This window comes from Mustela nigripes, chromosome 16 (genome assembly GCF_022355385.1).
Source record: "Mustela nigripes isolate SB6536 chromosome 16, MUSNIG.SB6536, whole genome shotgun sequence".
NCBI classification, from domain to species: domain Eukaryota; kingdom Metazoa; phylum Chordata; class Mammalia; order Carnivora; family Mustelidae; genus Mustela; species Mustela nigripes.
Genome location: NC_081572.1, coordinates 3,311,248 through 3,332,628, shown reverse-complemented (window position 1 = coordinate 3,332,628; position 21,381 = coordinate 3,311,248). Strand labels below are relative to the sequence as shown.

The 21,381-nt window shown below is 60.4% G+C and overlaps 1 protein-coding gene across 1 annotated transcript in view; it reads right to left on the bottom strand.

Annotated features, from left to right (window-relative positions):
- The window catches only part of DNAH17 (dynein axonemal heavy chain 17), a 91,566-nt gene extending 79,903 nt beyond the window's left edge, over positions 1-11,663 (bottom strand). Inside the window, exons 1-12 of the mRNA XM_059379091.1 lie at positions 11,319-11,663; positions 10,126-10,319; positions 9,153-9,345; positions 8,830-8,929; positions 8,563-8,648; positions 8,237-8,362; positions 7,323-7,475; positions 7,126-7,212; positions 5,365-5,532; positions 4,981-5,097; positions 1,083-1,348; positions 757-952 (exon numbers count right to left, since the gene is read on the bottom strand). Of these exons, the coding sequence (XP_059235074.1) occupies positions 757-952; positions 1,083-1,348; positions 4,981-5,097; positions 5,365-5,532; positions 7,126-7,212; positions 7,323-7,475; positions 8,237-8,362; positions 8,563-8,648; positions 8,830-8,929; positions 9,153-9,345; positions 10,126-10,319; positions 11,319-11,663 (2,031 nt within the window). The remainder of the gene's footprint in view (positions 1-756; positions 953-1,082; positions 1,349-4,980; positions 5,098-5,364; positions 5,533-7,125; positions 7,213-7,322; positions 7,476-8,236; positions 8,363-8,562; positions 8,649-8,829; positions 8,930-9,152; positions 9,346-10,125; positions 10,320-11,318) is intronic.
- Between the last annotated feature and the right edge of the window lie 9,718 nt (positions 11,664-21,381).

Genomic DNA, 21,381 nt, shown 5'->3' with positions numbered 1-21,381 from the left:
CAGTGGGTTAAAGCCTCTGCCTTCGGCTCAGGTCATGACCTCAGGGTCCTGGGATCGAGCCCCGCATGGGGCTCTCTGCTCCTCTCTCTCTCTCTGCCTGCCTCTCTGCCTATTTGTGATCTCTGTCTGTCAAATAAATAAGATAAAAATCTTTAAAAAAAAATCAAAAGAACGAATTCGTGTGGAAGAGGAGTTTTCAAAAGAACGTCCCTGACGTCACCGCTGGGGACTGGAGCAGGGCAGGGGCCTCCATGCAGGAATCCGGGCCACCCCACCGCGGTCTCTGGGGCTCGGTTCAGTACCCAGATTTCAGCCCTGGGACACAGGTCGCGCAGCTCACGCGTGAGTTCTCTCCACCTGGCCTGGCGTAACCAGAAGGCCCATTGTTCAGATCCTGCCAAGGCCTCCCTCTGTGTGTCTCTGTCCGCCCTCCAACTGACGTTTCCCCTTGGGGGCCCACGAAAGGCAGACAAGCTTTGGGGCAGTGTCGTCACCGAAGCCGCTCTCCGCAACACTACTCTCCTGTCTCATATCTTAAATACGTCCCGGACACGCTCTGATCCTTAAGGAATAAAACTTCAGCTAAGTAGGTCCCCGGCCTCAGCCGCCACAAGTCTGTGCTTCCGGAGAAGGGGCCCGGGCTCGGCGGCACCCGCGGGCGTGGGGCTCCTCCCACCCCACCTGCCGAGGGGCCCTGGTCCCTGTGGGGCCTCGGACACGGACGCCTTCTGCGCCCAGCGGCGGGACGGCACCTACCTCTTTGCTGAAGTTGACCCGGATGAGGCTGGTGACGGGGTCCCGCTGTATCAGGGGCTGGCCCAGGTTGAAGTGGCAGTCCTGGTCCACGCCGGCCACCCACTGCTGGTAGGTCTTCTCGCGGTAGGCCCGCAGCAGCCCTATCATCTCGTCGTACTTCTCGTAGATGAGCTTGGCCTCCGAGCTGGACATGACCCTGCCGTTGGTCAGACGGGGCGGTAAGGGGGCCCCTGAGCGTCTCGCGGCCCCGGGAGAGCCCCACCCCTCCCCCACAGCCGCAGAGGCGCGATGCCCACGGGGGCCCTGCGTCCGGCGCCCCGACTCACGGGTGCTCTATGTGCTTCAGGTCCCGCCTGGGCGCCTCCAGCCTCTCCTGCAGCTCCAGGCTCCACTTGAGCTGCCCGGCCACGGGGGGCATGTTCTTGTGGATCGGGGGGATGTGCCCGTCCGCAGAGGCCGCGAGCTGCGCGTCGTACAAGGTCTTGGTGTTGTCCAGCTCGGCGTCAAACAGCTCCAGCATGACCGAGTACCTGGGCACGACCTCCGCGAGGATCAGAGGCCGCTCCAGGAGGCCGCCGCACATGTGCAGGAGCTGGGGGAATGAGAGACACGCGTCGCCCAGGTCCCAGCATCGCCCCCACCTCGCGGTGGCCTGCACAAGGCGCAAGGCCAGACCTCAGGGGCGAGAACACCTGCCCCATCGGGACAGAGAACGTCTAGGCCTCTGTGATTTTCACGTTGGCGTCTGCTGAGGCCCCAGGTACGTGGCTGCCCACCGACACCACGAAGTCGGTCTGAGGTCTGGAGACAGTGCAGGCCCGGGAGAGGCCAGGCTGACCGGGTGGAGGGGGGCGTCGGGGTCTGGACCCAGGAAAGGAGCTCAGAGGCCGAGGGTGGGAAGCCGGAGACTCCGCCCGGGGAGGACCTGAGGCAGTCCCAGACGGAGCCTGGGGACGTGTAGAGGCCATGACCCTGGGGATTTGAGCCCAGGTTCCCTGAGTCCCTGAGGAACAGGGACAGCCCGCGTGCCCGGTCACGTGTCCTTTCCGGGAGAGGAAAGACTGGGCCTGCGGACCTGCCAGCTGGTTGCCGCTGACCTGGATTAGTCCGGGAGGCGTCCCGGCACAGTTCTGAAAGCAGAAGCCGGGCCGAGTACCTCTCCAGGTAGCGGGTTCATCACCGTCACCGTCTAGGTCTGCCCCAGGAGCAGTTGTTTGCAAACTGAGAAGCTGAGTAGAAGGGAGCTACTTTATCTGGGTGTCTCAGTGGCGGCTGGAATCAGAGTAGGAATTTCCTAAAAGACCCCCACCCCAAGCCAGGGCGTGGAAGAGCCAAGGGGCAGTGCAGGCCCTGGGCTGGGCCTGACGGGGTGGGGACGGGGTCTTCCTAGAACCTGGAGAAAGAGAGTTCTGGAAGCTCCGCAGCCAGCCGGAGGTCAGCCAGACCCAGGCCAGGAGAGCCGCCCTTGAGGCAAACGGGAGTCAATGGCGCTCAGACCACACAGTCGCCCAGCCCTGAGTGCCTAAGGGCACCGGCCCCTGTCTTGGATTTGGCCTGGTTTTTGGTGTGAAGACTAGGACGGGTCCCCAAATGGCCTTTTCGGGCAAGAGGGAGACGTGGCTGCAGAAAAAAGACAAGAGATCTGCGGGTCCCCAAAAGCCCAGCAGAGCAGCTAGATGCTGGGAGAAACCGAACCCAGACGCTCTCAGCTCCCCTCAGGGGTCTGGGGGACGCTCGGGGTCGCTGGTGTCGCTTCCTGCAAAAGCGACCTGTGCCCTTGCGAGAAAAAGGTGCATCTTGCGGGTTTGTGACCCTCCTGACGTTTTGTCGCCTGGTCCCCTCCCCTCTCTTTCTCATATCTCCAGGGTTTCTGGCTCCTGGCTCCTGGGACAAAAGCTCATTTTATTTTCCACCAGGAGACCCTGCGGAAAATTGCTCTAGAACTTTCCTGGCTGCCTGTGAATCCCTGACACCGAGAAGCCCATGGGGGCAGCTGGGGAACTTGCAGGGAACGGAGGCGGCGCTGGGACGGAGGGAGCCCAGGGCCCGTCCTCATTAGGGCACAGGGTCGTGTCCAGTGAGAGAGGAAACGCGCCCGGGTCCGTGAGGGCGAGTCGCGCACTTGGAAGCCGGATTGAGGCCAGTAATACGAGGGGATGAGCTCCCTGGGAAGGCCGAGGGGCAGGCTTAGCTCCCGGTAGATGGGGTGTGGGGCGTGGTCCTGCGGGCGCCTGGGGGGGGGGGGGGGGGGGGGCTTCCTCCCAGCCACCTCGCCCCTCGGAGTGCTGCCCCGACCCCTGATCACGAAGGCAACGGGCTTGTTGGTTTGGCCCCCACAGCCCAGATCCTTGCCCTGGACTAGACACCAGCACCAAGCCAGAGCCCACGGGTGGGGAGTGTGGGGGCGCTGTGTCCTCCGCTGCCCCCTTTACCCGCTTACAGGACACGAAGCAGGCTATCCGCCCCCCTCGCCCACCCTCGGCGAGCTCCCACGCGATCTTTCAGTTTCGAGACCCCATCACAGCGGGGAGGTGGGGGGGGTCTTTCTAGGTTACGGGCCTGTGCTCGGGGACCTTCCACACAGGCAGCCTTGGAGCCCTGTGACCCCAGGACACCTCCCCTCCCGCAGCTGGAGCCAGTTCCCTCCATGGGGAAAGCTCGGAAGCACCTACTGTGTGTCCAACTCAAGTGCCTGCCCCCAGGGAGTTGATAATCTAGTCGGGAAGACAACGGACACGGAGAGATCAATACACACCTGGGGAGGGGGGCCAGCAGGTAGCTATGGCTGCGGAAGGCCTCGCCTGCCTGTGAGGTGGCCGGGGCAGCTGCTTGGGGGGAGGGGCGTTCCAGAGGAGGGAACGACATTGAGGTGCTGTGTGGGTTTTCACTCACTGGTGCTCCGCCGGGAGGACCAACACTATCTCAAACCCAACTGCTCCTTCCAAGGCAGACTCTCAAGTTCCCTTGTATTTGCATTTTTTAAAAAACGATGTCTAAAAAACAAGGGAATGTCCTGGCATCTGTGTTGGGGAGATGCAGAAAGACAGCCAGTACCCTGAGCTGCCCAGGCCATGCCCACTGCCTTCCTGCCTGGCCAACTCGGGGATGGTCTTGGGTCCTCGCTCCCCTGCGAACCGGCGGACTGTGTGGCCCTGGGCAGGCGTCTTGACTTGACCAAGCAAAAATGGGATGGATAATGTAGGTAACGAGCTTAGCACACGGCCTGGGACCCAAGGTCCAATACTAATCATGGGGCGTCTCCTGTGGGCACCAAACGGCCCGCAGCAACCGAGGCTTTGCCAAGAGAAAGGGCGAGGCAGCTCAGACCTACTGAGCGACCTGGTCGGAAAACACGTGTTAACACTAGGCAGATAGACAAAAGCCACTCACGTATGTACATATATTCACTCATTTGAATGCTCAGTCCCTGTTCTCGACATGAACTGTAGATCCGTCTCCAGGGATCCCCCCCCGGTTTGTCCGGGGCAAGGCAGGCCAGAGAAATGCAGGAAGAAGGGCGGGGCTGGGACAGTAGGGAGCAGTGGGGACTGCGGCACGCCGGCCTGCCCAGCTCCTCACGATCTAACCAGCTCGGCTGGAGGCAGTTGCCACCTTGCTGCTGCTTTCCCAATGGCTCACAAGGCCAGACTCGCACATACTCGTGTATCGGCATCTGTGTTTCTCTCTTGAGCTGATGGTCTCCAGGAGTTCTAGTGCGTTCTGACCGTCTCTTTTTAACCATCTCTCCTATAACTCTATAACATCGTTTCCTTTTTTCTCAGTAAAAGTGCTGCATGCTTTACGCTCGTAACTTGGGACAGTATAGAAAAACACCCACAAAGGGCGACAAGCCCCGGCCAGCCCGCCGCCACCCAGAGGCGGCTCCCCAGTAAGAGTGTTGGGCGGCTTGCGGGGTCTCACGTGTCAAAGCGGGTGCAAGTGTGACTCAGCAGGTCAGAGAGGGTCCGGGCTGTGTTTTCATGGCAACCGTGCCTCTGACCTTTGGTCCCTTCCAGCAGGGGAGCGATGAGTGAGAACGAGGGGTCACCCATACGAATGAGAAGCAGTGAAGCCACGGTCCCCTTACCTTCAATCCCTTTCCTGACTCTACGAGGTGGCCACCGAACCCAGCGGAGCCCCCCCCACGACGGCCGCACCACCCGGTCCGCCCTGGGTGGCCCCCGGAGGACGGCTCGCAGCCTGCAGGCCCCAGCCCACACCGACCTTCGCACCGGACTCGATAGAGCTACAGTCGTCGAACGCTTGGCAGAAGATCGTGGCCAGCCGCCTGTCCAGGTCTTGAATTTTGGTCTCAAAATCTGCGTAATCTTCGTCGAAACTCTGAAAGTGAATTAAAACCGTTGTTTGTTTGTTTTGCCTGGTGGTCAGCACGCAAAGCCAGGGGTGGGGTGCTCTCTCGGACCTTGCCCCCCATGACGGCAGGTTTCGGGGCTCTGCCTGAGGGTGTTCACGGTCATGGGGACCCCCCACGGGCAGCTGGTTTCGGGGACATCTTCAGAACGTGACCCGCACTCCCTCCACGTGTCTCCCCACTCCTGGGGCATCTGACATAGGTCCAGCCAAGCCTCCTCCCCACCCCCGACTTACCGAATCTCCAGGGTCCAAGGGGTCATATTTGCATTCGGCAAACACCTTCACCAGCTCGAAGACCTCGTCGTAAATCTGCGTGACCATGCTGCCGAGGATGTTCCCCCTCACGCCCCCGAGCTCGATCTTCTCCAGCTTCAGAAACTCAATAGCTGTTTTATAAAGATCCTGGTAGAGGAAAAAGGAACCCAGGAACCTTCTTAACTCAACCCAGTAGGTCGGTCACTGCCCCCCAGCGGGGAGGAGCCAGGGAGCGAGAACGGGTCACGGAGCCAGGCCACCCGGCAGCAAGGTGGCGGGGGGAGGGGGGGGGGACACCCTGTTCATTTCTGTCCTCTGAAGTCCTTTCTGGAACAGCAAGGGGACAGAAGCGGGGGCCCCACGAGTCCTCACCAAGCTGTGAACACGGAGAAGGGGGAGACGAGGCGGGGCTCTCGTCCGGACCCCACTCTGGCCCAAAGCCCCCTCTACACAGACCCGCTCTCCTGGGGCCCCCCGGTCCTCAGCTGTGGTGCGAAGCCGTCGGAACCGCGGGAGGTTCCTCATGTCGGACTCCGCGCCAAATCCTCTGCTTCCTGGAAGGCCCTCGGCCCCCAGACCCGGCCCCGACGGCGATCGGAAAGCGTCCCCCTCCTGCAGGGGACACCCGACGGAGGCACCTCCAAGTCCTACTTCCTCCGACCTGGGGCTTTTGCCTCGTCTCCTCCTGGAAGCGTCTCCTGCTATCTGGGCCCCGGGAGGTGCTTTCCTTTCCGGAACTCTCCGCGCTCCTCCTCTGGCGTTTCATCACATCCGGTGACCTCACGCGTTACCCCCTGCGTCTGTGTGAGGCTCCCGTTTCCCAATCTGGATCCCCAAGGCTCCTTGGGGACCCCACGTGGGATGCTCGCGTGGTCTCACGCCACGCCCCTCAGCCAGCGCCGGGCCAGGGGCCCTCGTCCCCAAGTGCCGTCACCAGAGCAGACCCAACGAGAAGCAGCCACAGGGTCGCACGCCCTGAGCTGGGGGCTCGTGCTGCCGGAGGAGGGAGGGGACAGCCGAGTGACCTCCTTTCCCAGCCAGCTTGCCCCGACGCAGGACCTGGGAGCTCCGGGCACGAGGAACGCTGTGATGCGAATTTGCCGTCCTCAGTAGGCCCGGTCCACCTGCTCGCGGCTGTGGAGACCAGCCAGGCCCGCCCAAAGCCACTGCAGAGCACGGAGACCACGGGAATAAACCAGTGCTCCAGGATTCCGGGGTGATTTTCCCCTTCCCACGGTGTGAGTAGTCTGTGTGCAAAGGTTAAACAACCACACGGAAGATCACAAACAAAAAGCAAAATCCTCTCGTCCTGCCCACGCGTTTATGCCGCGGCGCCTGCCCGGCTCCTCAGCTGTGGTCTTGAACCAGTTAAAGATGTTCACTTGCTCTGTGTCCGTCCGTGTATCTGACAGTCCTTCCGCAGGGTCCTGCCCCTCCCCCGCCCGCACTGGCCCTAACGGAGCCCGTGAACCCTCGCCCATGGCCACCCAGCTTCCTGGCGATGCCCGTGTAATTCCCCATCAACAAGGCACGGGCTGGGGGAGAAGCTTCCCCGGATGGGCCACTTTTGTTCTTTGCCGACGACTCCGGGCAGGGAGGAGGCCGGCCCCTGACTCGGTTTCCCCACAGCGCGGACGCTTGGGTGTGGCTTTCATTCTCCTGACGGGAAGAAGAGGGCGTGGGGCGCGGACGGGAGACGCAGCTCTGCCGAGGTCTGCCTGAACCCCGCTTCGCCTTTACCTCAATGGTCTGGATGCGACGGAAGAAGTCATTCATCCTGGAGAAGGCCAGAGCAGAAGGGAACTCCCAGGGCACCGGCTTCTTGTCCTACAAGAGAGACAGGAAGGAGGCGGCCGTGTGGGCCTCAAACCTCCCCGCAGTCGCCCGCCGGACCGGCGCCCACGGGTCCTTGATCGTGCTCTGAAACCAGGCCTGACCTTAAAGAAAAGCTTCATGTTTGTGCAGCAGAAATCGTAGGTGCGGTAGAGCTCCTTCAGAATGCTCACGGACAGAGAGATGCTGCCCAGAACCTCCTCCGTCTCTCCCTGCAAGCCTTTCAGAACCTCTTCTGGGCTCAGGAAAGTGCGCGTCTGGGCAGAGGAGAAGACATCACGTGGTCTACACGAGCCCTCTGGGGTGACGTCCAGGCCGGCCGCCGGCAGGCCGCTCGGCACACTACAAACAGCCCGACCCGGGGCCCACGGTCTGCTCCTTCGGACACGTCAGCTGTCCCTGAGGTCCACATCCTGACCGGTCCGCGGCTGCCGGGCTGTTCCCAGGAGGCTGGGCTGCCTCCCTGCCTGGCCCCGCAGTGCCCCCCGCTACGGCTGCAGCAGAGACAGATTCTGGTCCCAGATGACTGGGAGCACCCCCAGCCCGGGAAATCCAGTCCTGCCCGGGGCGCCAGGATCCCGCCCACCGTGCCCTCCCGGGCAGCAGGCACCGTTTCCACACACGCAGGCAGCGCACACGCAGACACTCGCAGCCAGCGAAGGTGGGCGCTTGTGAAAAGGGAGGGAGACAGGGAGTCTGTGCTGCGGGAGACAGGAGGCAGCTCGGTGTCCCCGCAGAGAAACTGCCCAGGAGGGGCGCCCGCGTGCCGTTGTTGGGATCCCAGAGTCCTGGGATCGAGTCCCGTGTCGGGTTCTGTGCTCAGTGGGCTGCTTGGGCTTTCTGTCCCTCGGCTTCTCCCCCTGCTCAAGAGCACATGGGCTCTCTCTCTCCCTCCCTCTCTCCCTCCAAATAAATAAAATAAATCTTAAACAAATAAACAAACAAACAAACTGCCCAGGAACACAGGCAGCGGGAAGCAGAAAGGGAGAGGCACCCGCGGCGTGGTGGGCGGGGTTACCGTCTCCATGATCTGGTTGCAGAACTCCTGCAGGAGGACGATGACCCTGGAGGGCGTGTTGTAGTACTCGGACATGGCCCAGATGAAGCAGATGGTGTAGAGAACCTTCACGATGAAGGTCGGGAGCTGCGGGGAGACGGGCGCGCGTGCACTCTCCGCCCCTGCGGCTCCGGGTCGGCGGGGAGGGGGCGGTCAGGGGGGACCCCAGAGGGGAAAGAGGAGGCAGTCCCCAGGACCACGCAGCCCCTCCCGGCCGGGAAGCCCACAGCCCCCGCGCCCCTAAGACACCCGACCAGCCCCTACGAGCCGTCCTCGGGCCGGCGCACCCTTGTGAAGTCGGCCTGCTCCATCTCCTCCAGCAGGATCCGCAGAGGCTTCAGGTACAGAACAATGTCGCTGGCCTCCTTCAGGCCTGCACGGAACGAGTTCCAGGGCTCGCGCACCTCCGGCGGTCAGAGATGGGGTCGGGCGGCCCCGTGTGCACGGACGCCTGCTCCCTAAAGACCCAGGACCTTCCCCAGAGGAAGCCGCGTGTGGGGAGGGGCCCCGCACCCCCCCCTCCCCCCCCCCCCCCCGCTGCTTCTCCCGCTCACCGTCCGAAACGTTCATGTACACGTTTTGCAGGGCTGGCCAGTAGCAGCTCCTGGCTTTCTCCAGGATCTCAACTATTTTGTTCACTTTGGGCCTGTTCAGCTGACACAGAGAACAGGAACATGAGCCTCTCCAGAGGTACTTGAAGACCCCACGCAAAAGGCACCTGACCCCATGGCCACTGGAGCCCAGGACTTCCCCTCCGGGGTCCTGGGGGCCCGTGCAGAGGGGTGCACGGCTTAGGAATCAGCCTGGCCGGCCCGTGGGCCCTTGGCTGCCGAGCCACAGAGGCCGGGTCACTGCCGCGGGGTGGGGAGACAGTCACCTGCTCGTGGATGTATTTGAGATTCATCAGCCGAGCGTCCCAGAACTCAAACTCCACTCGGGGCAGGGGGTGGAGGCCGTCCAGCAGGGGCTGGGCCGAGTCCTTGCTCAGCACGTCCCGGATCTGGTGTGACCACTCGATGATGATGGTTTCGATGGCGTGCAGCAGCGAGTTGTCCAGAGCAGAGGGGATCCTGCGCGACAGGTGGGGGGGGGGGGCAAGATGCTCTCCCAGCCGCAGGGATGGGTCCTGCCAGCGCTGCCCTCCCCGGTGGCCCTGGGGGCAGCAGGCCCCATCTCGACCCCCGTCCCACGCTGCGCACAGCCACCCCGGGGAGGCTGGGGAAGTGCCTAGATCCAGCTCAGGGAGGCCAAGCGTGGCATGAAGCCCACATCCACGGTCGCTCTCCTGGCCATCCTTACTGGGGTCACACAGGCACATGCAGGGGGGGGGTCCACGGACACTCCCAGTGGAGGACCTGCCTGCACAGTGAGCCCCCCAGGGCCGTCCCTCCCGATGTGTGTACACGGAACACAGTGCCACCGGGCAGCCGCTCCACGAGCCCCACTCTCCAGCCAGCTGCAAACGGAGGTCGGGCAGGTGCGGGGGGTGCGGAGTCCTTGTGTCCCGGGCCTCCGGGGTGGCACCACTACTACTTAGATTCACGGTCTCTACCTGCTGAAAACCCCTTCTGCACCCCTCAGTGCCCCTCAGCACCCACGTCCTAAATCTGGATGCCCCCTTTCCTGGCTGTGTGATACCGGCTGCTGGGCGTGTGACTGGTGCCCGGACTGGTGCCCACCACACACGATGGGGGAGGGGCTCCAGTAGCCCCTCCTGTCCTGCCCGCGTGCCTTTGACCTCCGACTCAGCCAAACCGCACGGTACCGTCTGCCCTCTCGTGTTTCCTCCCTGGGGGGTCAGGGGTCAGCGACTCTTCCAGCCGGCCAGGAGCCTGGGCTGGGCCGCCTACCTCTCCATGGACTCCAGCGTGCCGTCCAGACTCCCCAGGTGCTCGGGGATGGGCAGCAGGGTCTTCCCTTTGATCTTGCCCCCCATCACAAACATCTCGTTCTTCAGCTTGTGCACTTGCTTCACGATGTCTTCCGAGACCACCCGAGGCCAACCGCTCAAGTTTTCGCTTTGGTTTAACAGAGAGTAGAGCACCTGGAGGGGAACGTCTCCTTACGCGCGCCCAGGCCTCCTCTGACCCGGTGGCTCCCAGGAGGAACGTGGAGCCCTGGGTGCCTGGAGCCCTCCCAGAGAAATGGAGTCCATGCCAGATGGAGGCGGGGCCAGGAGGGGCCTGCAGACGCAGGGCGATGGCCCAGCAGCAAAGCCACCTCTGAGAAGGGAGCCCCAGGTGTCCGAGCAGTGACTCACAGGGCTTGCTGAAAGCAGGTGGCCCGTGCTGCCTTGGAGGGCTGTTCGGGGCCAAGCCGGGCCCCCCAGGTTTGCATGTTGAAGCCCCAAGCCCAGCCCCTCTGGCTGTGGCTCTCTTTGGAGATAAGCCTCTCAAGAGGGGACTAAGTTAAAATGAAGCCCCATGAGTGGGCCCAAACCCATGTGACCGGTGTCCTTATAAGGAGAGGTGTGGACACAGACAGACAGAGGGACAACCAGGTGAGGACGTGGAGAGGAGACAGTGTCTACCGGCCCAGGAGAAAGGCTACAGAAGGAACGGGCCCTGCCCTCGCCTGGGTCTGGGACCTCCACCCCCAGGACTGTGGTCCCTTGTCGCGGCAGCTCCAGCAGACGCACACGGATGCCCGAGCCCTCCCGCTCCAGGCCGGCCAGGCTCCTCTTCCCAATGCGAGGGCAGGCTGGCCGGAGTCCTTACTCGAAGTCTCAGAGCTGGGGAACCCATCTACCGGAACCAAGCGACCCCCACCCTCTGGCACTGCGGGCAGGGGCCATGCCTGGGGCACCCTGAGCTCCTAAGGAGACTGTGCTTAGTCTCGGCGCTGGCTGGGGCTTCTCAGCCCTCGGGGGCACAGCACCGCCTGCAGGTCCGGTCGAATGCGGTGTGTCTGCACACTAGGGCCTCTGACCCGCTTCCAGGGAGCCCAACGCTGCTGGCCTGTGGGCTGCAGGGCTCTAGGCCACTCACCGACAGGGCGAGGAACAGAGATGGTTCCCCAGCGCGGCCGCCCCCCGGGCACCCACCTCCTCCACGACGGCGATCAGCTGCTCCACGGGCGCCGGGCTTATGTCCCCGTAGATGAGCTGGTCCTTGTAGGTGCTCTTACTGATGTTCTCCTGTCCCTTCTTGATGAAGTAGACCCCCTTGGACTTGAGGGAGGCGGGGAAGCCCAGGCAGGGGATGATCATGCCGGCGGGACTGAGCGTCAGCACCAGAACCAGGATGTCCGGCTTCTCGAAGAACTCGGTGAATAAGGCCATGTTCTCCTCGGCCCCGATCAGCTTGCTCCACTTGTCCGGCTTGAACTTCAGAATGAGGGACGCGACGCCCTCTAAGTACTCCAGCCTCACATCCGGCGTGATGGTCATTGCGGCCTTACAGCGCGGTCAGCTGCCCGGTGCCCAGAGACGCTGACGCAGCCCGCGTCCGGGGGGCTCACTCCCCGCCCGTCTCCGGAGCCACTCGAAGCCTCTGACCCGACCAAGGCAGGCGACGGGGTCCCCTTCGAATGGCTGCTCTTCCGCTGGGCGTGGGCTGGGGGCAGCGAGGGACGTGGGGGTCCTGGCTGTCTGCCCTGGCTGGACCGCCGTGGCCCTGGGGCGAGTGGTGGCGTGTGCTCGCGTGAGAGGTGACCGGGAAGTTAGGAGCGGGGAAAGGCAGAGGGGGCGCTGGGGAGAAGGGAGTCCAGGAGACGGTCGCAGCCAGGGGGTCCCCGGGGAGGGCGCGGGGGCGGGGGGAGGCCAGACAAGAGCAGCGTCAGGTTGAAGGGTCCCGGGGAAGGCGGCGCACACCCCCGGGGCACGGGCAGAGCCCAGAAGGATCTCCCTTCCCACAGGGAAAGGCTCACCCGCTGTAGACGCTGTTCCAGTCGTCGGCAGGGCCAACGGACAGGCAGCTCCTTCCCAGACCAGAAAGGAAAATGGCTCCCTTTCCTGGAGGGGCCCCAACTGCCAACTTCCGTGGGTCCTCTCAGCACCTGGGGCTTCTAGAACCTTCCCCTCGGGACCTGAGGGACCTGTGGGGGTGCGGCAAGCAAGCAAGGCTCCGCGGCCCGCCGCCGGGGGGAGGCTCTCGGACTGTAATATTTTTACATTTAATTTTATTATTATTATTTTTAAAGGTTTTATTTATTTATTTGAGAGAGAGCCAGAGCCCGTGAGCATGAACGGGGGGAGAGGCAGAGGGAGAAGCAGATTCTCTGCTGAGCAGGGAGCCCGATGCGGGGCTCCTCCATCCAGGACCCTGGGACCACGACCAGAGCCGAAGGCAGACGCTTCACCGACGGAGCCATCCAGGTGCCCTCAACTGTAATATTTTTTAAACTCATTCAACCATCTTTTTGCCTTTGAACTGAAGCGTTCAGTCCACTTCCAATTCCTGTGACCCACACACGCTGGGATTTACGTCTATTATCTTACCGAGTTCTCCTTTCTCGCCTGCTTCTGGTTTATACAATCATTATTATTTCATCCCCTCTCATTACCTTGGTTATCATACATCTTTTATGTTTCTCTTTACAGGCACGGAGACGTTGTAACATGCATCCGACTTACCCCACACTAATACTCTCTGCAACCCGGTAACGAAATTCAGAAAACAATTTCCACTTAACGAAATTCAGAAAACAATTTCCACTTACAGTAACATCAGAACAATTCTGCTCACAATTTCATTTATACGGGCATCAGAAAAAATAAAATACTTAGGGTTGAATTTTAAGTTTATTTTCTATTTTTATTTTATTTTTTAGTATTTTATTTATTTATTTGAGAGAGAGGGAGAGGGAGAGGATGAGAGGAGAGAGGTCAGCGGGAGAAGCAGGCTCCCCGCAGAGCAGGGACCCTGATGTGGGATTCGATCCTGGGACTCCAGGATCATGACCTGAGCCGAAGGCAGTTGCTTAACCAACTGAGCCACCCAGGCGACCTACTTAGGATTAAATTTTAAAAGAAAGAGCGGCACTTGCAAGCTGAAGACCACGAAACGTCGCTGAAAGAAATGAAAGACGTGGGAGCATGAAAGGGCATCCCACATTCACAGCTCCGGCGACGACGTCCTCTGGTTAAGATGATGAGGCTCCTGAGACTTACCTGTGACCGATCCAGAGTCAGTGAAGTCCCAGCTGACATCCAGCCCCCTTCCCCACAAGATGGACATGCCGGTCCTCCCAAGGAGAGCCAAAACGATCTTGAAGAAGAACGAGGTTGGAGGGCTCACGCTTCCCGAGCTCAACACCTCCCATCAGACCGCAGTAGTCCGGACGGAGAGCTGCTGGCGCGGGGCTGGGCGTCCCGATCCCTGGACTGGATCGGAGGGCCCAGGAGTCACCACAGTTATGGGCAGCTGGTGTGAGACGGGGGTCCCAGGACGGTCCAGCGGGGGCAGAGCAGGCTTTCCAGGAGATGGCGCTGGGACAAGCGGATGCTCACACTCACCCCTACCTCACACCACCTACAAAAATTAACTAAAACTGGACCGAAGACCCGTGAGAGCCGCAACCAGAAAACCTCCCAATAAGACCGACGAGTAAATTTCCACAACCTTGGAGCAAGCAACAGTTTCTTTCTTTCTTTCTTTTTTTAAAGATTGTATTTATTACTTGACAGAGAGAGACACAGTGAGAGAGGGAACACAAGCAGGGGGAGTGGGAGAGGGAGAAGCAGACCCCCGCCGAGCAGGGGAGCCCGATGTGGGGCTTGATCCCAGGACCCTGGGATCATGACCCGAGCCGAAGACAGATGCGTAGTGACTGAGTGCCCCAGGCACCCCGAAGCAGTGGTTTCTTAAGACAGGACACCGAAAGCACGAGATCAAAGAAAATAATGGGTAAGTGGGGCATCATGCAAATTAAAAATCGGGGGGCTTCAAGGGGCACTATAAAAAAAGTGAGAAGACCACCCACAGAATGGGGGCAAGTATTTTCACGTCTTCTATCCGACAGGGGACTAGTACTCAGAATACATAGTAACTCGTAACGCAATATAGGAACACCGGGGTGCCTGGGTGGCTCAGTTGGTTAATCGTCTGCCTTTGGCTCAGGTCAGGACTCATGGTCTCAGGGTCCCGGGATCGAGCCCGCATTGGACTCCCTGCTCAGCGGGGAGTCTGCTTCTCCCTCTACCTCTGCCCTTCCCCCACGCCCGCTCATGCTCTCTCTCTGAATAAATAAAATCTGTAAAAGTAATAATAATAATAAAAATACAAACAATATAATGCGAAATGGGCAAAGGGCATAGATCAACTTTTCTCCAAGACACACAAATGGCATGTAAGCACATGAACAGGTATTCACATCATTAGCTGTCAGGGAAGGAGCTCGTGTACAGCTCCCGGAGCCACTGAAGCCGTCGAGACAGGAGTTCCCATCACCCAGCCCTCTGGATGAGCCCTGCCCTTGCAGCACGTGGCACTGTGTCTGGACCCCGGCAGGTCTTCTGTAAGTATCACTGAGGGAACAAAGGCTCTGAGAAGTCCCGCTACAAGGAGGTCTGTTGAACGCCATCCAACCCAGTATTCGCGGCGCCTTCTTCCCTTGGGGACCCATCGCTTGTGTGAAGCGCTAGATCCAGGTCTAGGCGGTCTGGTGTCCATACGATTGTGCGTCCCTGGGGTCTGTGTCCCTGAGACACAAAGATCAAATGTCTCCTGCTGAAATCGTGGATGTGCAAGGGGTTCGGGGAGCTGCCCCCCTCGCCCTCGATCCCCCGCCCTGGGCTGCAGGGTGGGTGCTGTGCCTGCTGTGGAGGAGGGACGCGTGGGTGACCTGGAGCTCCTGGTGGGTCACACCGGAGGTCCTGCCTGCGCACAGAAGACACAGGAGGACCCATTGTCTAGGAGGTTCAACCAGCTCTCGATATGGACACACTGTCCACGTTGCAGCGGGAATAGCGGGCCCTTTGGGAGTGGCCAGGGCACCGAGTGAAGCTTCCGGGCTGGCAAGTGCCCTTGGAGCAGAGCAAGGAAGGCCAAGGGCAATCCTCTCCCCTCCGGCAGGGCCACCAGCAGGAAGGCCATTCCCTCACTTTCTTCACCCCGACAGTCAGAGGCCACGCCGTGTGAAGCCCCGCCTCTGCTAACCCAGCCTCTCCCCTGGGAACAAGTCCTCCCTGCCCGGCTGACTCACCGTCGCCCATCGCTATGCACGAATGCAGGAGCATCTCCCCCTGCTGGGGACACTTGCGGACAGCAGGAGGCCCGGGCCAGCCCTCCCCGCCCCACAGCCTCCCTCTGTCTGCTCTGGCCCTGACACGTCCTCATGCCCGCGTCCTGGCAGAGGGGACGGGGAGGACAGTCAGCCTTTGTCCTGCTGCCCAGACACGACCTTGCCCCGGGGCTGGGCGGAAAGGGAGGGCAGAGCCCTGTTCGCCGGGGCTGGCCCTGCAGGGTACTCTGCTTCCTTCGTGGGGAGGACAGTGTGGCCAGAGGGATGTCTCAGGCCTGCGAGGTTTCCAACAGTCGCAGCAAGCTCGACGCTGGAGGCCTGTGTGCCTTCTCCAGCTTTTGGGCTCTGTGCCTGGCAAGCCCTGGGGCTGAGGCCCCAGCGGAGCACGGAAGGGTGTGGGGTGCAAGCGGTCCTGGCTGGGAGCAGGGCGGGTCAGTGTGAGCGCTGCCCTGCCTCGTCTCCCTCTCCCCACCCAGGGGGACGTGGGCGGTGTGGGGTGCTCCCCGAGGAAGCAGGCGGATGGCAGACATGCCTCACGGGGTGGGCCCAAGAGAAGCAGAGCTGACTCTAGTCCAAGACCAGAGAGACCGACTCATCGGTGCTGTTATGACGCAGAAGAAACCAGACCAACCCCAAACACAGGCAAGAGAGCGGCAGGGGACGGGTTCTAGCTAGCCACAGCCAAGGACTGGGACAACACAGGTGGAGGACGGGGACCGTCCTCAGATACCGAGAGGGGTGAGGGGGGTGGCTGAGCCGGACGCTTCCTCAGACGGGCTTGGGCAGACTTACTTAGAACCTGACCCAACACCCAGCCTGTGCAGGGGAAGGCTCAGCGGGACCTAACCTCAGTTTGGTCAAGAAGAGAGTCACGGCCTCGTGAGGGGTTCTGGCCTTGGGGGAACAGAAGGAGATCCGCGGGGCTGCAGATAGAAGGCGCCGCCCACCAACCCTGTGGCTCTGGCTGGACCCCATCAGGGCACTTTGAGGGACAAGGTTCATCACTTGCTCGTCCTGGAGGGAGCGTGGAATGCCCGGGCCACGCAGCAGGGTCACAGCGGATGGAGGGCGCGGGAACCTGGGCCTCCCTTTAGTAGGGCCCAAAGGTGGGGTGTCTGGGGCTGCGGGGTGGTTCTCCGCTGGCTGCCTTGGGGCATATGAGTGGAGTCAGGGTTCCGGAGAGCGGAGGCGGGTCCCTCAAGCAGCCCGTTGGTGAGGTCGCCCGGCGGCCGTGTCGCACGCACCACAATGGGCTTATTCAAGACGGAAGTCGTGCACCTGGAGTCTCCGCACCGCGTCTCGGTGTCCCGCACACTGTTGGGTCCTAACGGGGACCTCCGCGGTGTCCTCCTGCCAGCGTCTCTGTGTTCATCGGGGCTGGCCGGGGATAGTGCCATCCGGCCCTTCCAGCCCCACTGAGCGCCTGCGAGCTTCCTCTTGGTTTGGAGCAGAGGTTCTCGGAGTCTGGTCCCTGGGGCTGCCGCGGCACCCAGGAGCGAGTTAGGGAAGCAGGTTCTCAGGGCCCCCCTTCCCAGAGCGGTGGGAGCCTGGAGTCTGGGGCTGGACCCAGCAGTCCTTACGGCAGCGAGTCCCCAGGAGATGCTCCCGCACAGCAGAGCATGAGAGCTCCTGATTTAGAGTACAATTTTGGCATCTGTTTAGAGTCACGTCATTCGAAGGAGCCCTCCTGTGTCCGTTCTGGTCACTCGCGCCTGAGGAGGACCCCCCGCCCCCCGCAGAGCCCGCCTTCCCTTCCGCAAGCCCCAGCAGTGGGTGGCTTGAGGAGCAGCGGTCACCTCACGTCGTGGTTCTCCTGTGACCGCACCGTGGAATCACCTGGGAAGCTTTCAGAACGAACGGCGCCTGGCCCCGCCGCCCCAGGGTCAAGGCCAAATGTCCAGGTCTTAAAAGCTGCCTTGAGGGTCTGAGTGGGGAGTCCCTGCCCCAGGAGGTCTCAGGGCCCCTGGGAGGTGAGTCCTGCTGCCCCTACCCCGTCTGCAGCCACATGCATGCCGGAGCCCTTGCAGCCCTCACAGCTGGCTCATCGCTGACCGTCCAGCTCCCTAACGGGACAGACCTCAGAGGTCCCCGGCGATTCTTCCAGGAGGGGCGGGTGCCAGGTTCAAGGCTGCTGCCCAGCGTCTGACCGTTCCTTCCATGCTGGCGGCTCATCTGTCAGGTCCCGCCGGCCCACTCTGGGCTCAGGAGGTAGACGAACTCAAGGACAGGCTGGGCTTCTGGAGCCCCTCGGTCGCCCCAACACGGCATCCCCCAGAGACTTGGAAATATCAAAGGCTGCTGTCTTAAGAGGACAAAGATCCCTTTTCTCTGGACTTTTTTTTTTTTTTTAAAACGTTGAACTCCTCTTCGATGACTCGGTTTATGGTATCTCAACTGGAAAATGGAGTTCTCCAAGGCGCAAATCAAGTGCTGGGAGTCACCCCTGAGGGTCAGAGCGAGGCAGAGGCTGTACGGCTCTGGGCTTTCCCCCTGAAAATCACCTGTTCTGCTGTGCAGGAGAGTTCAAGTTCAACTCTGAATTTCAGGGGAGCAAGACACACGCAGCCCTGGGCGCTGGGCCCCGGCTGGAAGGGCTTCTTGGCTTTGTTCACAAAATGAAATGTGCTTTGAGTGTAATGAGTCAGAAAAGGTCTGGAAATGAAATTTCCTGCCTGTGGTTTGACTCACACCTGTCTGTCTCGAAATCCACCCCAAGGACATCTGTTCCAGGGTGACAGGGCTGGTCTGGGCCTGCCCTAGACTCCTGCAGGGAGAGGGAAGATGAGCCGGCGGAGCGGGAGGAGCCTGCGTCCCGACTCCACTGGTCAACCCCAAGGCCGGTTCCCTCAGCCTGGCCTCTGTCCCTGAAGAAAGAGGGACCTATGAATCTCACTGCTCCCTTGGCTTTTCCATCCTCTTGGGTAGCGTCACGGGAAACAAAAGCAGAAGGAAATGCACATAAAATGGCCAGATAAATGCAGATAAAGTAACCCGCAGCCCGTCGACAAACCCTCGGCGCCAGGCAGGGTAGGATGTCCCTCCGGGAAGCTCCCAGATGTCTCCCTGCCTTAACTGTCTTTCACTTGAGAGAAAAACCACCTTAACTGGGCGGTGGACAGGCCTCCAGGACCCTGGGAGTCGTCTTCAGCGGATCAAAGTCCTTTCGGAACTCCCCTTATGTTTACCTCTTCCAACCCCGAGGTCTGTGATCCTTGGCCCTCGTGGTCCCAGGTGGCGGCTCTCTCTGCCTACGGGTCCTGCTCCCCTGCTTGAATAAAACCAGCTTTTTGCACCGAAGTTGTCTCACGAATTCCTTCGTGGGCTCTGGATCCCCAACATCGCTATTCCCGAAAAACTACATCACTGGTGATGTGCAGAACAAAGACAGAAGAAAAGGTACTACGAGTCCTTCCTACCTACAGCCCACTGACGAGTCCTCGAAATGGGCAGAGTGACCTTCCTCTAGGGACGCAGCTGCCTGGATGTTGGTACTTTGCTAAGGGCCAAAGGCAGTCCTAGCCCGACCCCCAGGATCCTCTAAGTCTACTTTGATATAAAAAATTCCTTTGGAAACTCCCTTTATCCCTACCCTCCTGAGACACACAATGGCCATCACCCCCAGGCGTATGACCCTCTGGTATACATCTGAAGGGTCTCATGACTCAAGTTTTATCAGGTGGTAATAAATGACCTTTTCCCAACACCAGCTAGCCCCTCAAGGTCCTGCAAACCTTGCTTCCAGAATTCCTCAGAGACTCACAATCTCCCTCACCACCCCCCACCTTGAGAGCACATCATGGGTCACAGCTCATGACCCCAGCACAGCTCTTTCTGCCCACGGGTCCCGTCCCTGTGCTTTCATAAAACCACCATTTGGAGTGCCTGGGTGGCTCAGCGGGTTAAAGCCTCTGCCTTTGGCTCAGGTCATGATCTCAGGGTCCTGGGATCGAGTCCCGCATCGGGCTCTCTGCTCAGCAGGGAGCCTGCTTCCTCCTCTCTCTCTGCCTGACTCTCTGCCTACTTGTGGTCTCCGTCTGTCAAGTAAATAAATAAAATCTTAAAAAAAAAAAAAATCCTTTTATCCCGAAGACAAATTCTTCCTTGGCCGTTGGCTTCGAACCCTCTCGTCTTTCCTACATCACTGGAACAGGAGCCTAATCGTCCTGGGCGCTGGGGCCGGGGCTCTCCCAGGACCTGGGACTTCTGGAACTAGACCTAGGAGAGTCAGGGACTCTGAGGCTGGTTAGTGACCCTCACACTGTTGCTGTTGCCCCGCCGACTGCAGAAGCGACGGGGCCGGCATCTCTCGGAACCTTCCAGGAATCGAGGAGAAATCACTGCGGTTCTCGGAGAGGTGCGGGACTGTCTCGGGGCCACCGTTGGAGTGGAGCCGGGTTTAGAATCTGATTTTCTAATTTGCCAAATGCTGTTGTTTACCCCCTCAAGGGACCATTTTAATCGCAAAGCTTTATTTTATAGTCTTGGGTGGTCCCAGACCACCTGGGACCCGGGTGGAAAGGAAGCCTCTCCTGCCCCGCGGGGACGCGGTCAGAACCTGCCGTTCTATCCCCAGGTAACCCGCTGGCACCGTCAGACCGGGGGCAGCCCTGCTCCAGAGGCAGATCAGGAGGCTGGAGTGTTCGCTGCTCTTACTCAAAGCCACAGAAACACAGCACATTGACTGGGAGCAGCCCGGCCAGCGAGGCGGGTTTTTAGCAAGTTCTTCCACTCCAGACAGGGCTCGATCAAGTTCAAAGGGCAGTTACATGTGTCTTTGAACAACACTGGGCAAACAAATCCATTTCTGATTTATGGCAGAAAGAGACCCTTTCGTTTCTTAAATAGACTATATTTTAAAAGATTTATTTATTTATTTGAGAGAGACAGCGTCAAACGCGGTGGGCAGGGGCGGAGGGAGAGAGAAACCCTAAGACTGTGCGGAGCAGAGAGCCTGATGCGGGGCTCGATCTCAGGACCCCGAGATCATGACCTGAATTGACACCAAGGGTTGGATAATTAACTGACTGAGCCACCCAGGGCCCCCTAAAGAGACTTTTTAAATTATTTTATTTTTCTAAGGATTGTATTTATCTATTTGAGAGAGAGACAGTGCACCAGCAGGGGAGGGGTGGAAGGAAAGAGAGAAGCAGGCTGCCCGCAGGGCGTGGAACCCAGGACCCAGGACCCAGGACCCAGGACCCAGGACCTCCAACCCCAGGACCCCGCGGTCGGGACCTCAGCTGAAATCAAGAGTGGGACTCTTAACCAACTGGGTCACCCAGGTGCCCCTAAACGGACTGTTCTTTTAAAGCAGTTTGAGGTTTACAGAAAAACTGAGTGTAAAGTCTCAAGTCCCCCCATGCCTCTCGCATGTCCCCCCAGTTCCCTAGTGGTGACACCCTGCATTCCTGGGGCGTGGGTGTTAACGGGACACTTTGTTTATTTGACAGCTGAAGGCCATGGTTACCTCTTGGTGCTGTGCACACGTGGGTTCGGATGAATGTGTGCGGCTCCCGGGAGCCCCCGCCGCAGCCTCTAGCCGAGGGTTTCCGGACCCTGACGCCCTCTGTGCTCCTGCCCGTCGCCCCTCCTCCCCGACCCCAGCTGTCTCCACAGCGCTGTCGCCCAGCGGATGCCGGACGGCCGGAACCCCACGGTAACCTTTCCGGATGGGCCCAGTGACACGCATGCCGGACTCCTCCGTGTCTTTCGGTGACGTGCTGGCGCTCCTCTCCGAGCCACTGGACAGAATTCTGCTGTCTGGATGGACCCGTTCCCTCCCCGGTCACCTACTGCAGGGCATCCTGGCTGCGTCCCAGCTCTCGTGCTCGTGAGCAAAGCGACTGTGAACAACCACGTGCGGATTTCTGTGCGGAAGTCGCCCTCCAGCTCCTTTGGGTGGGAGCTGTGTGGGGGGAGCGCAC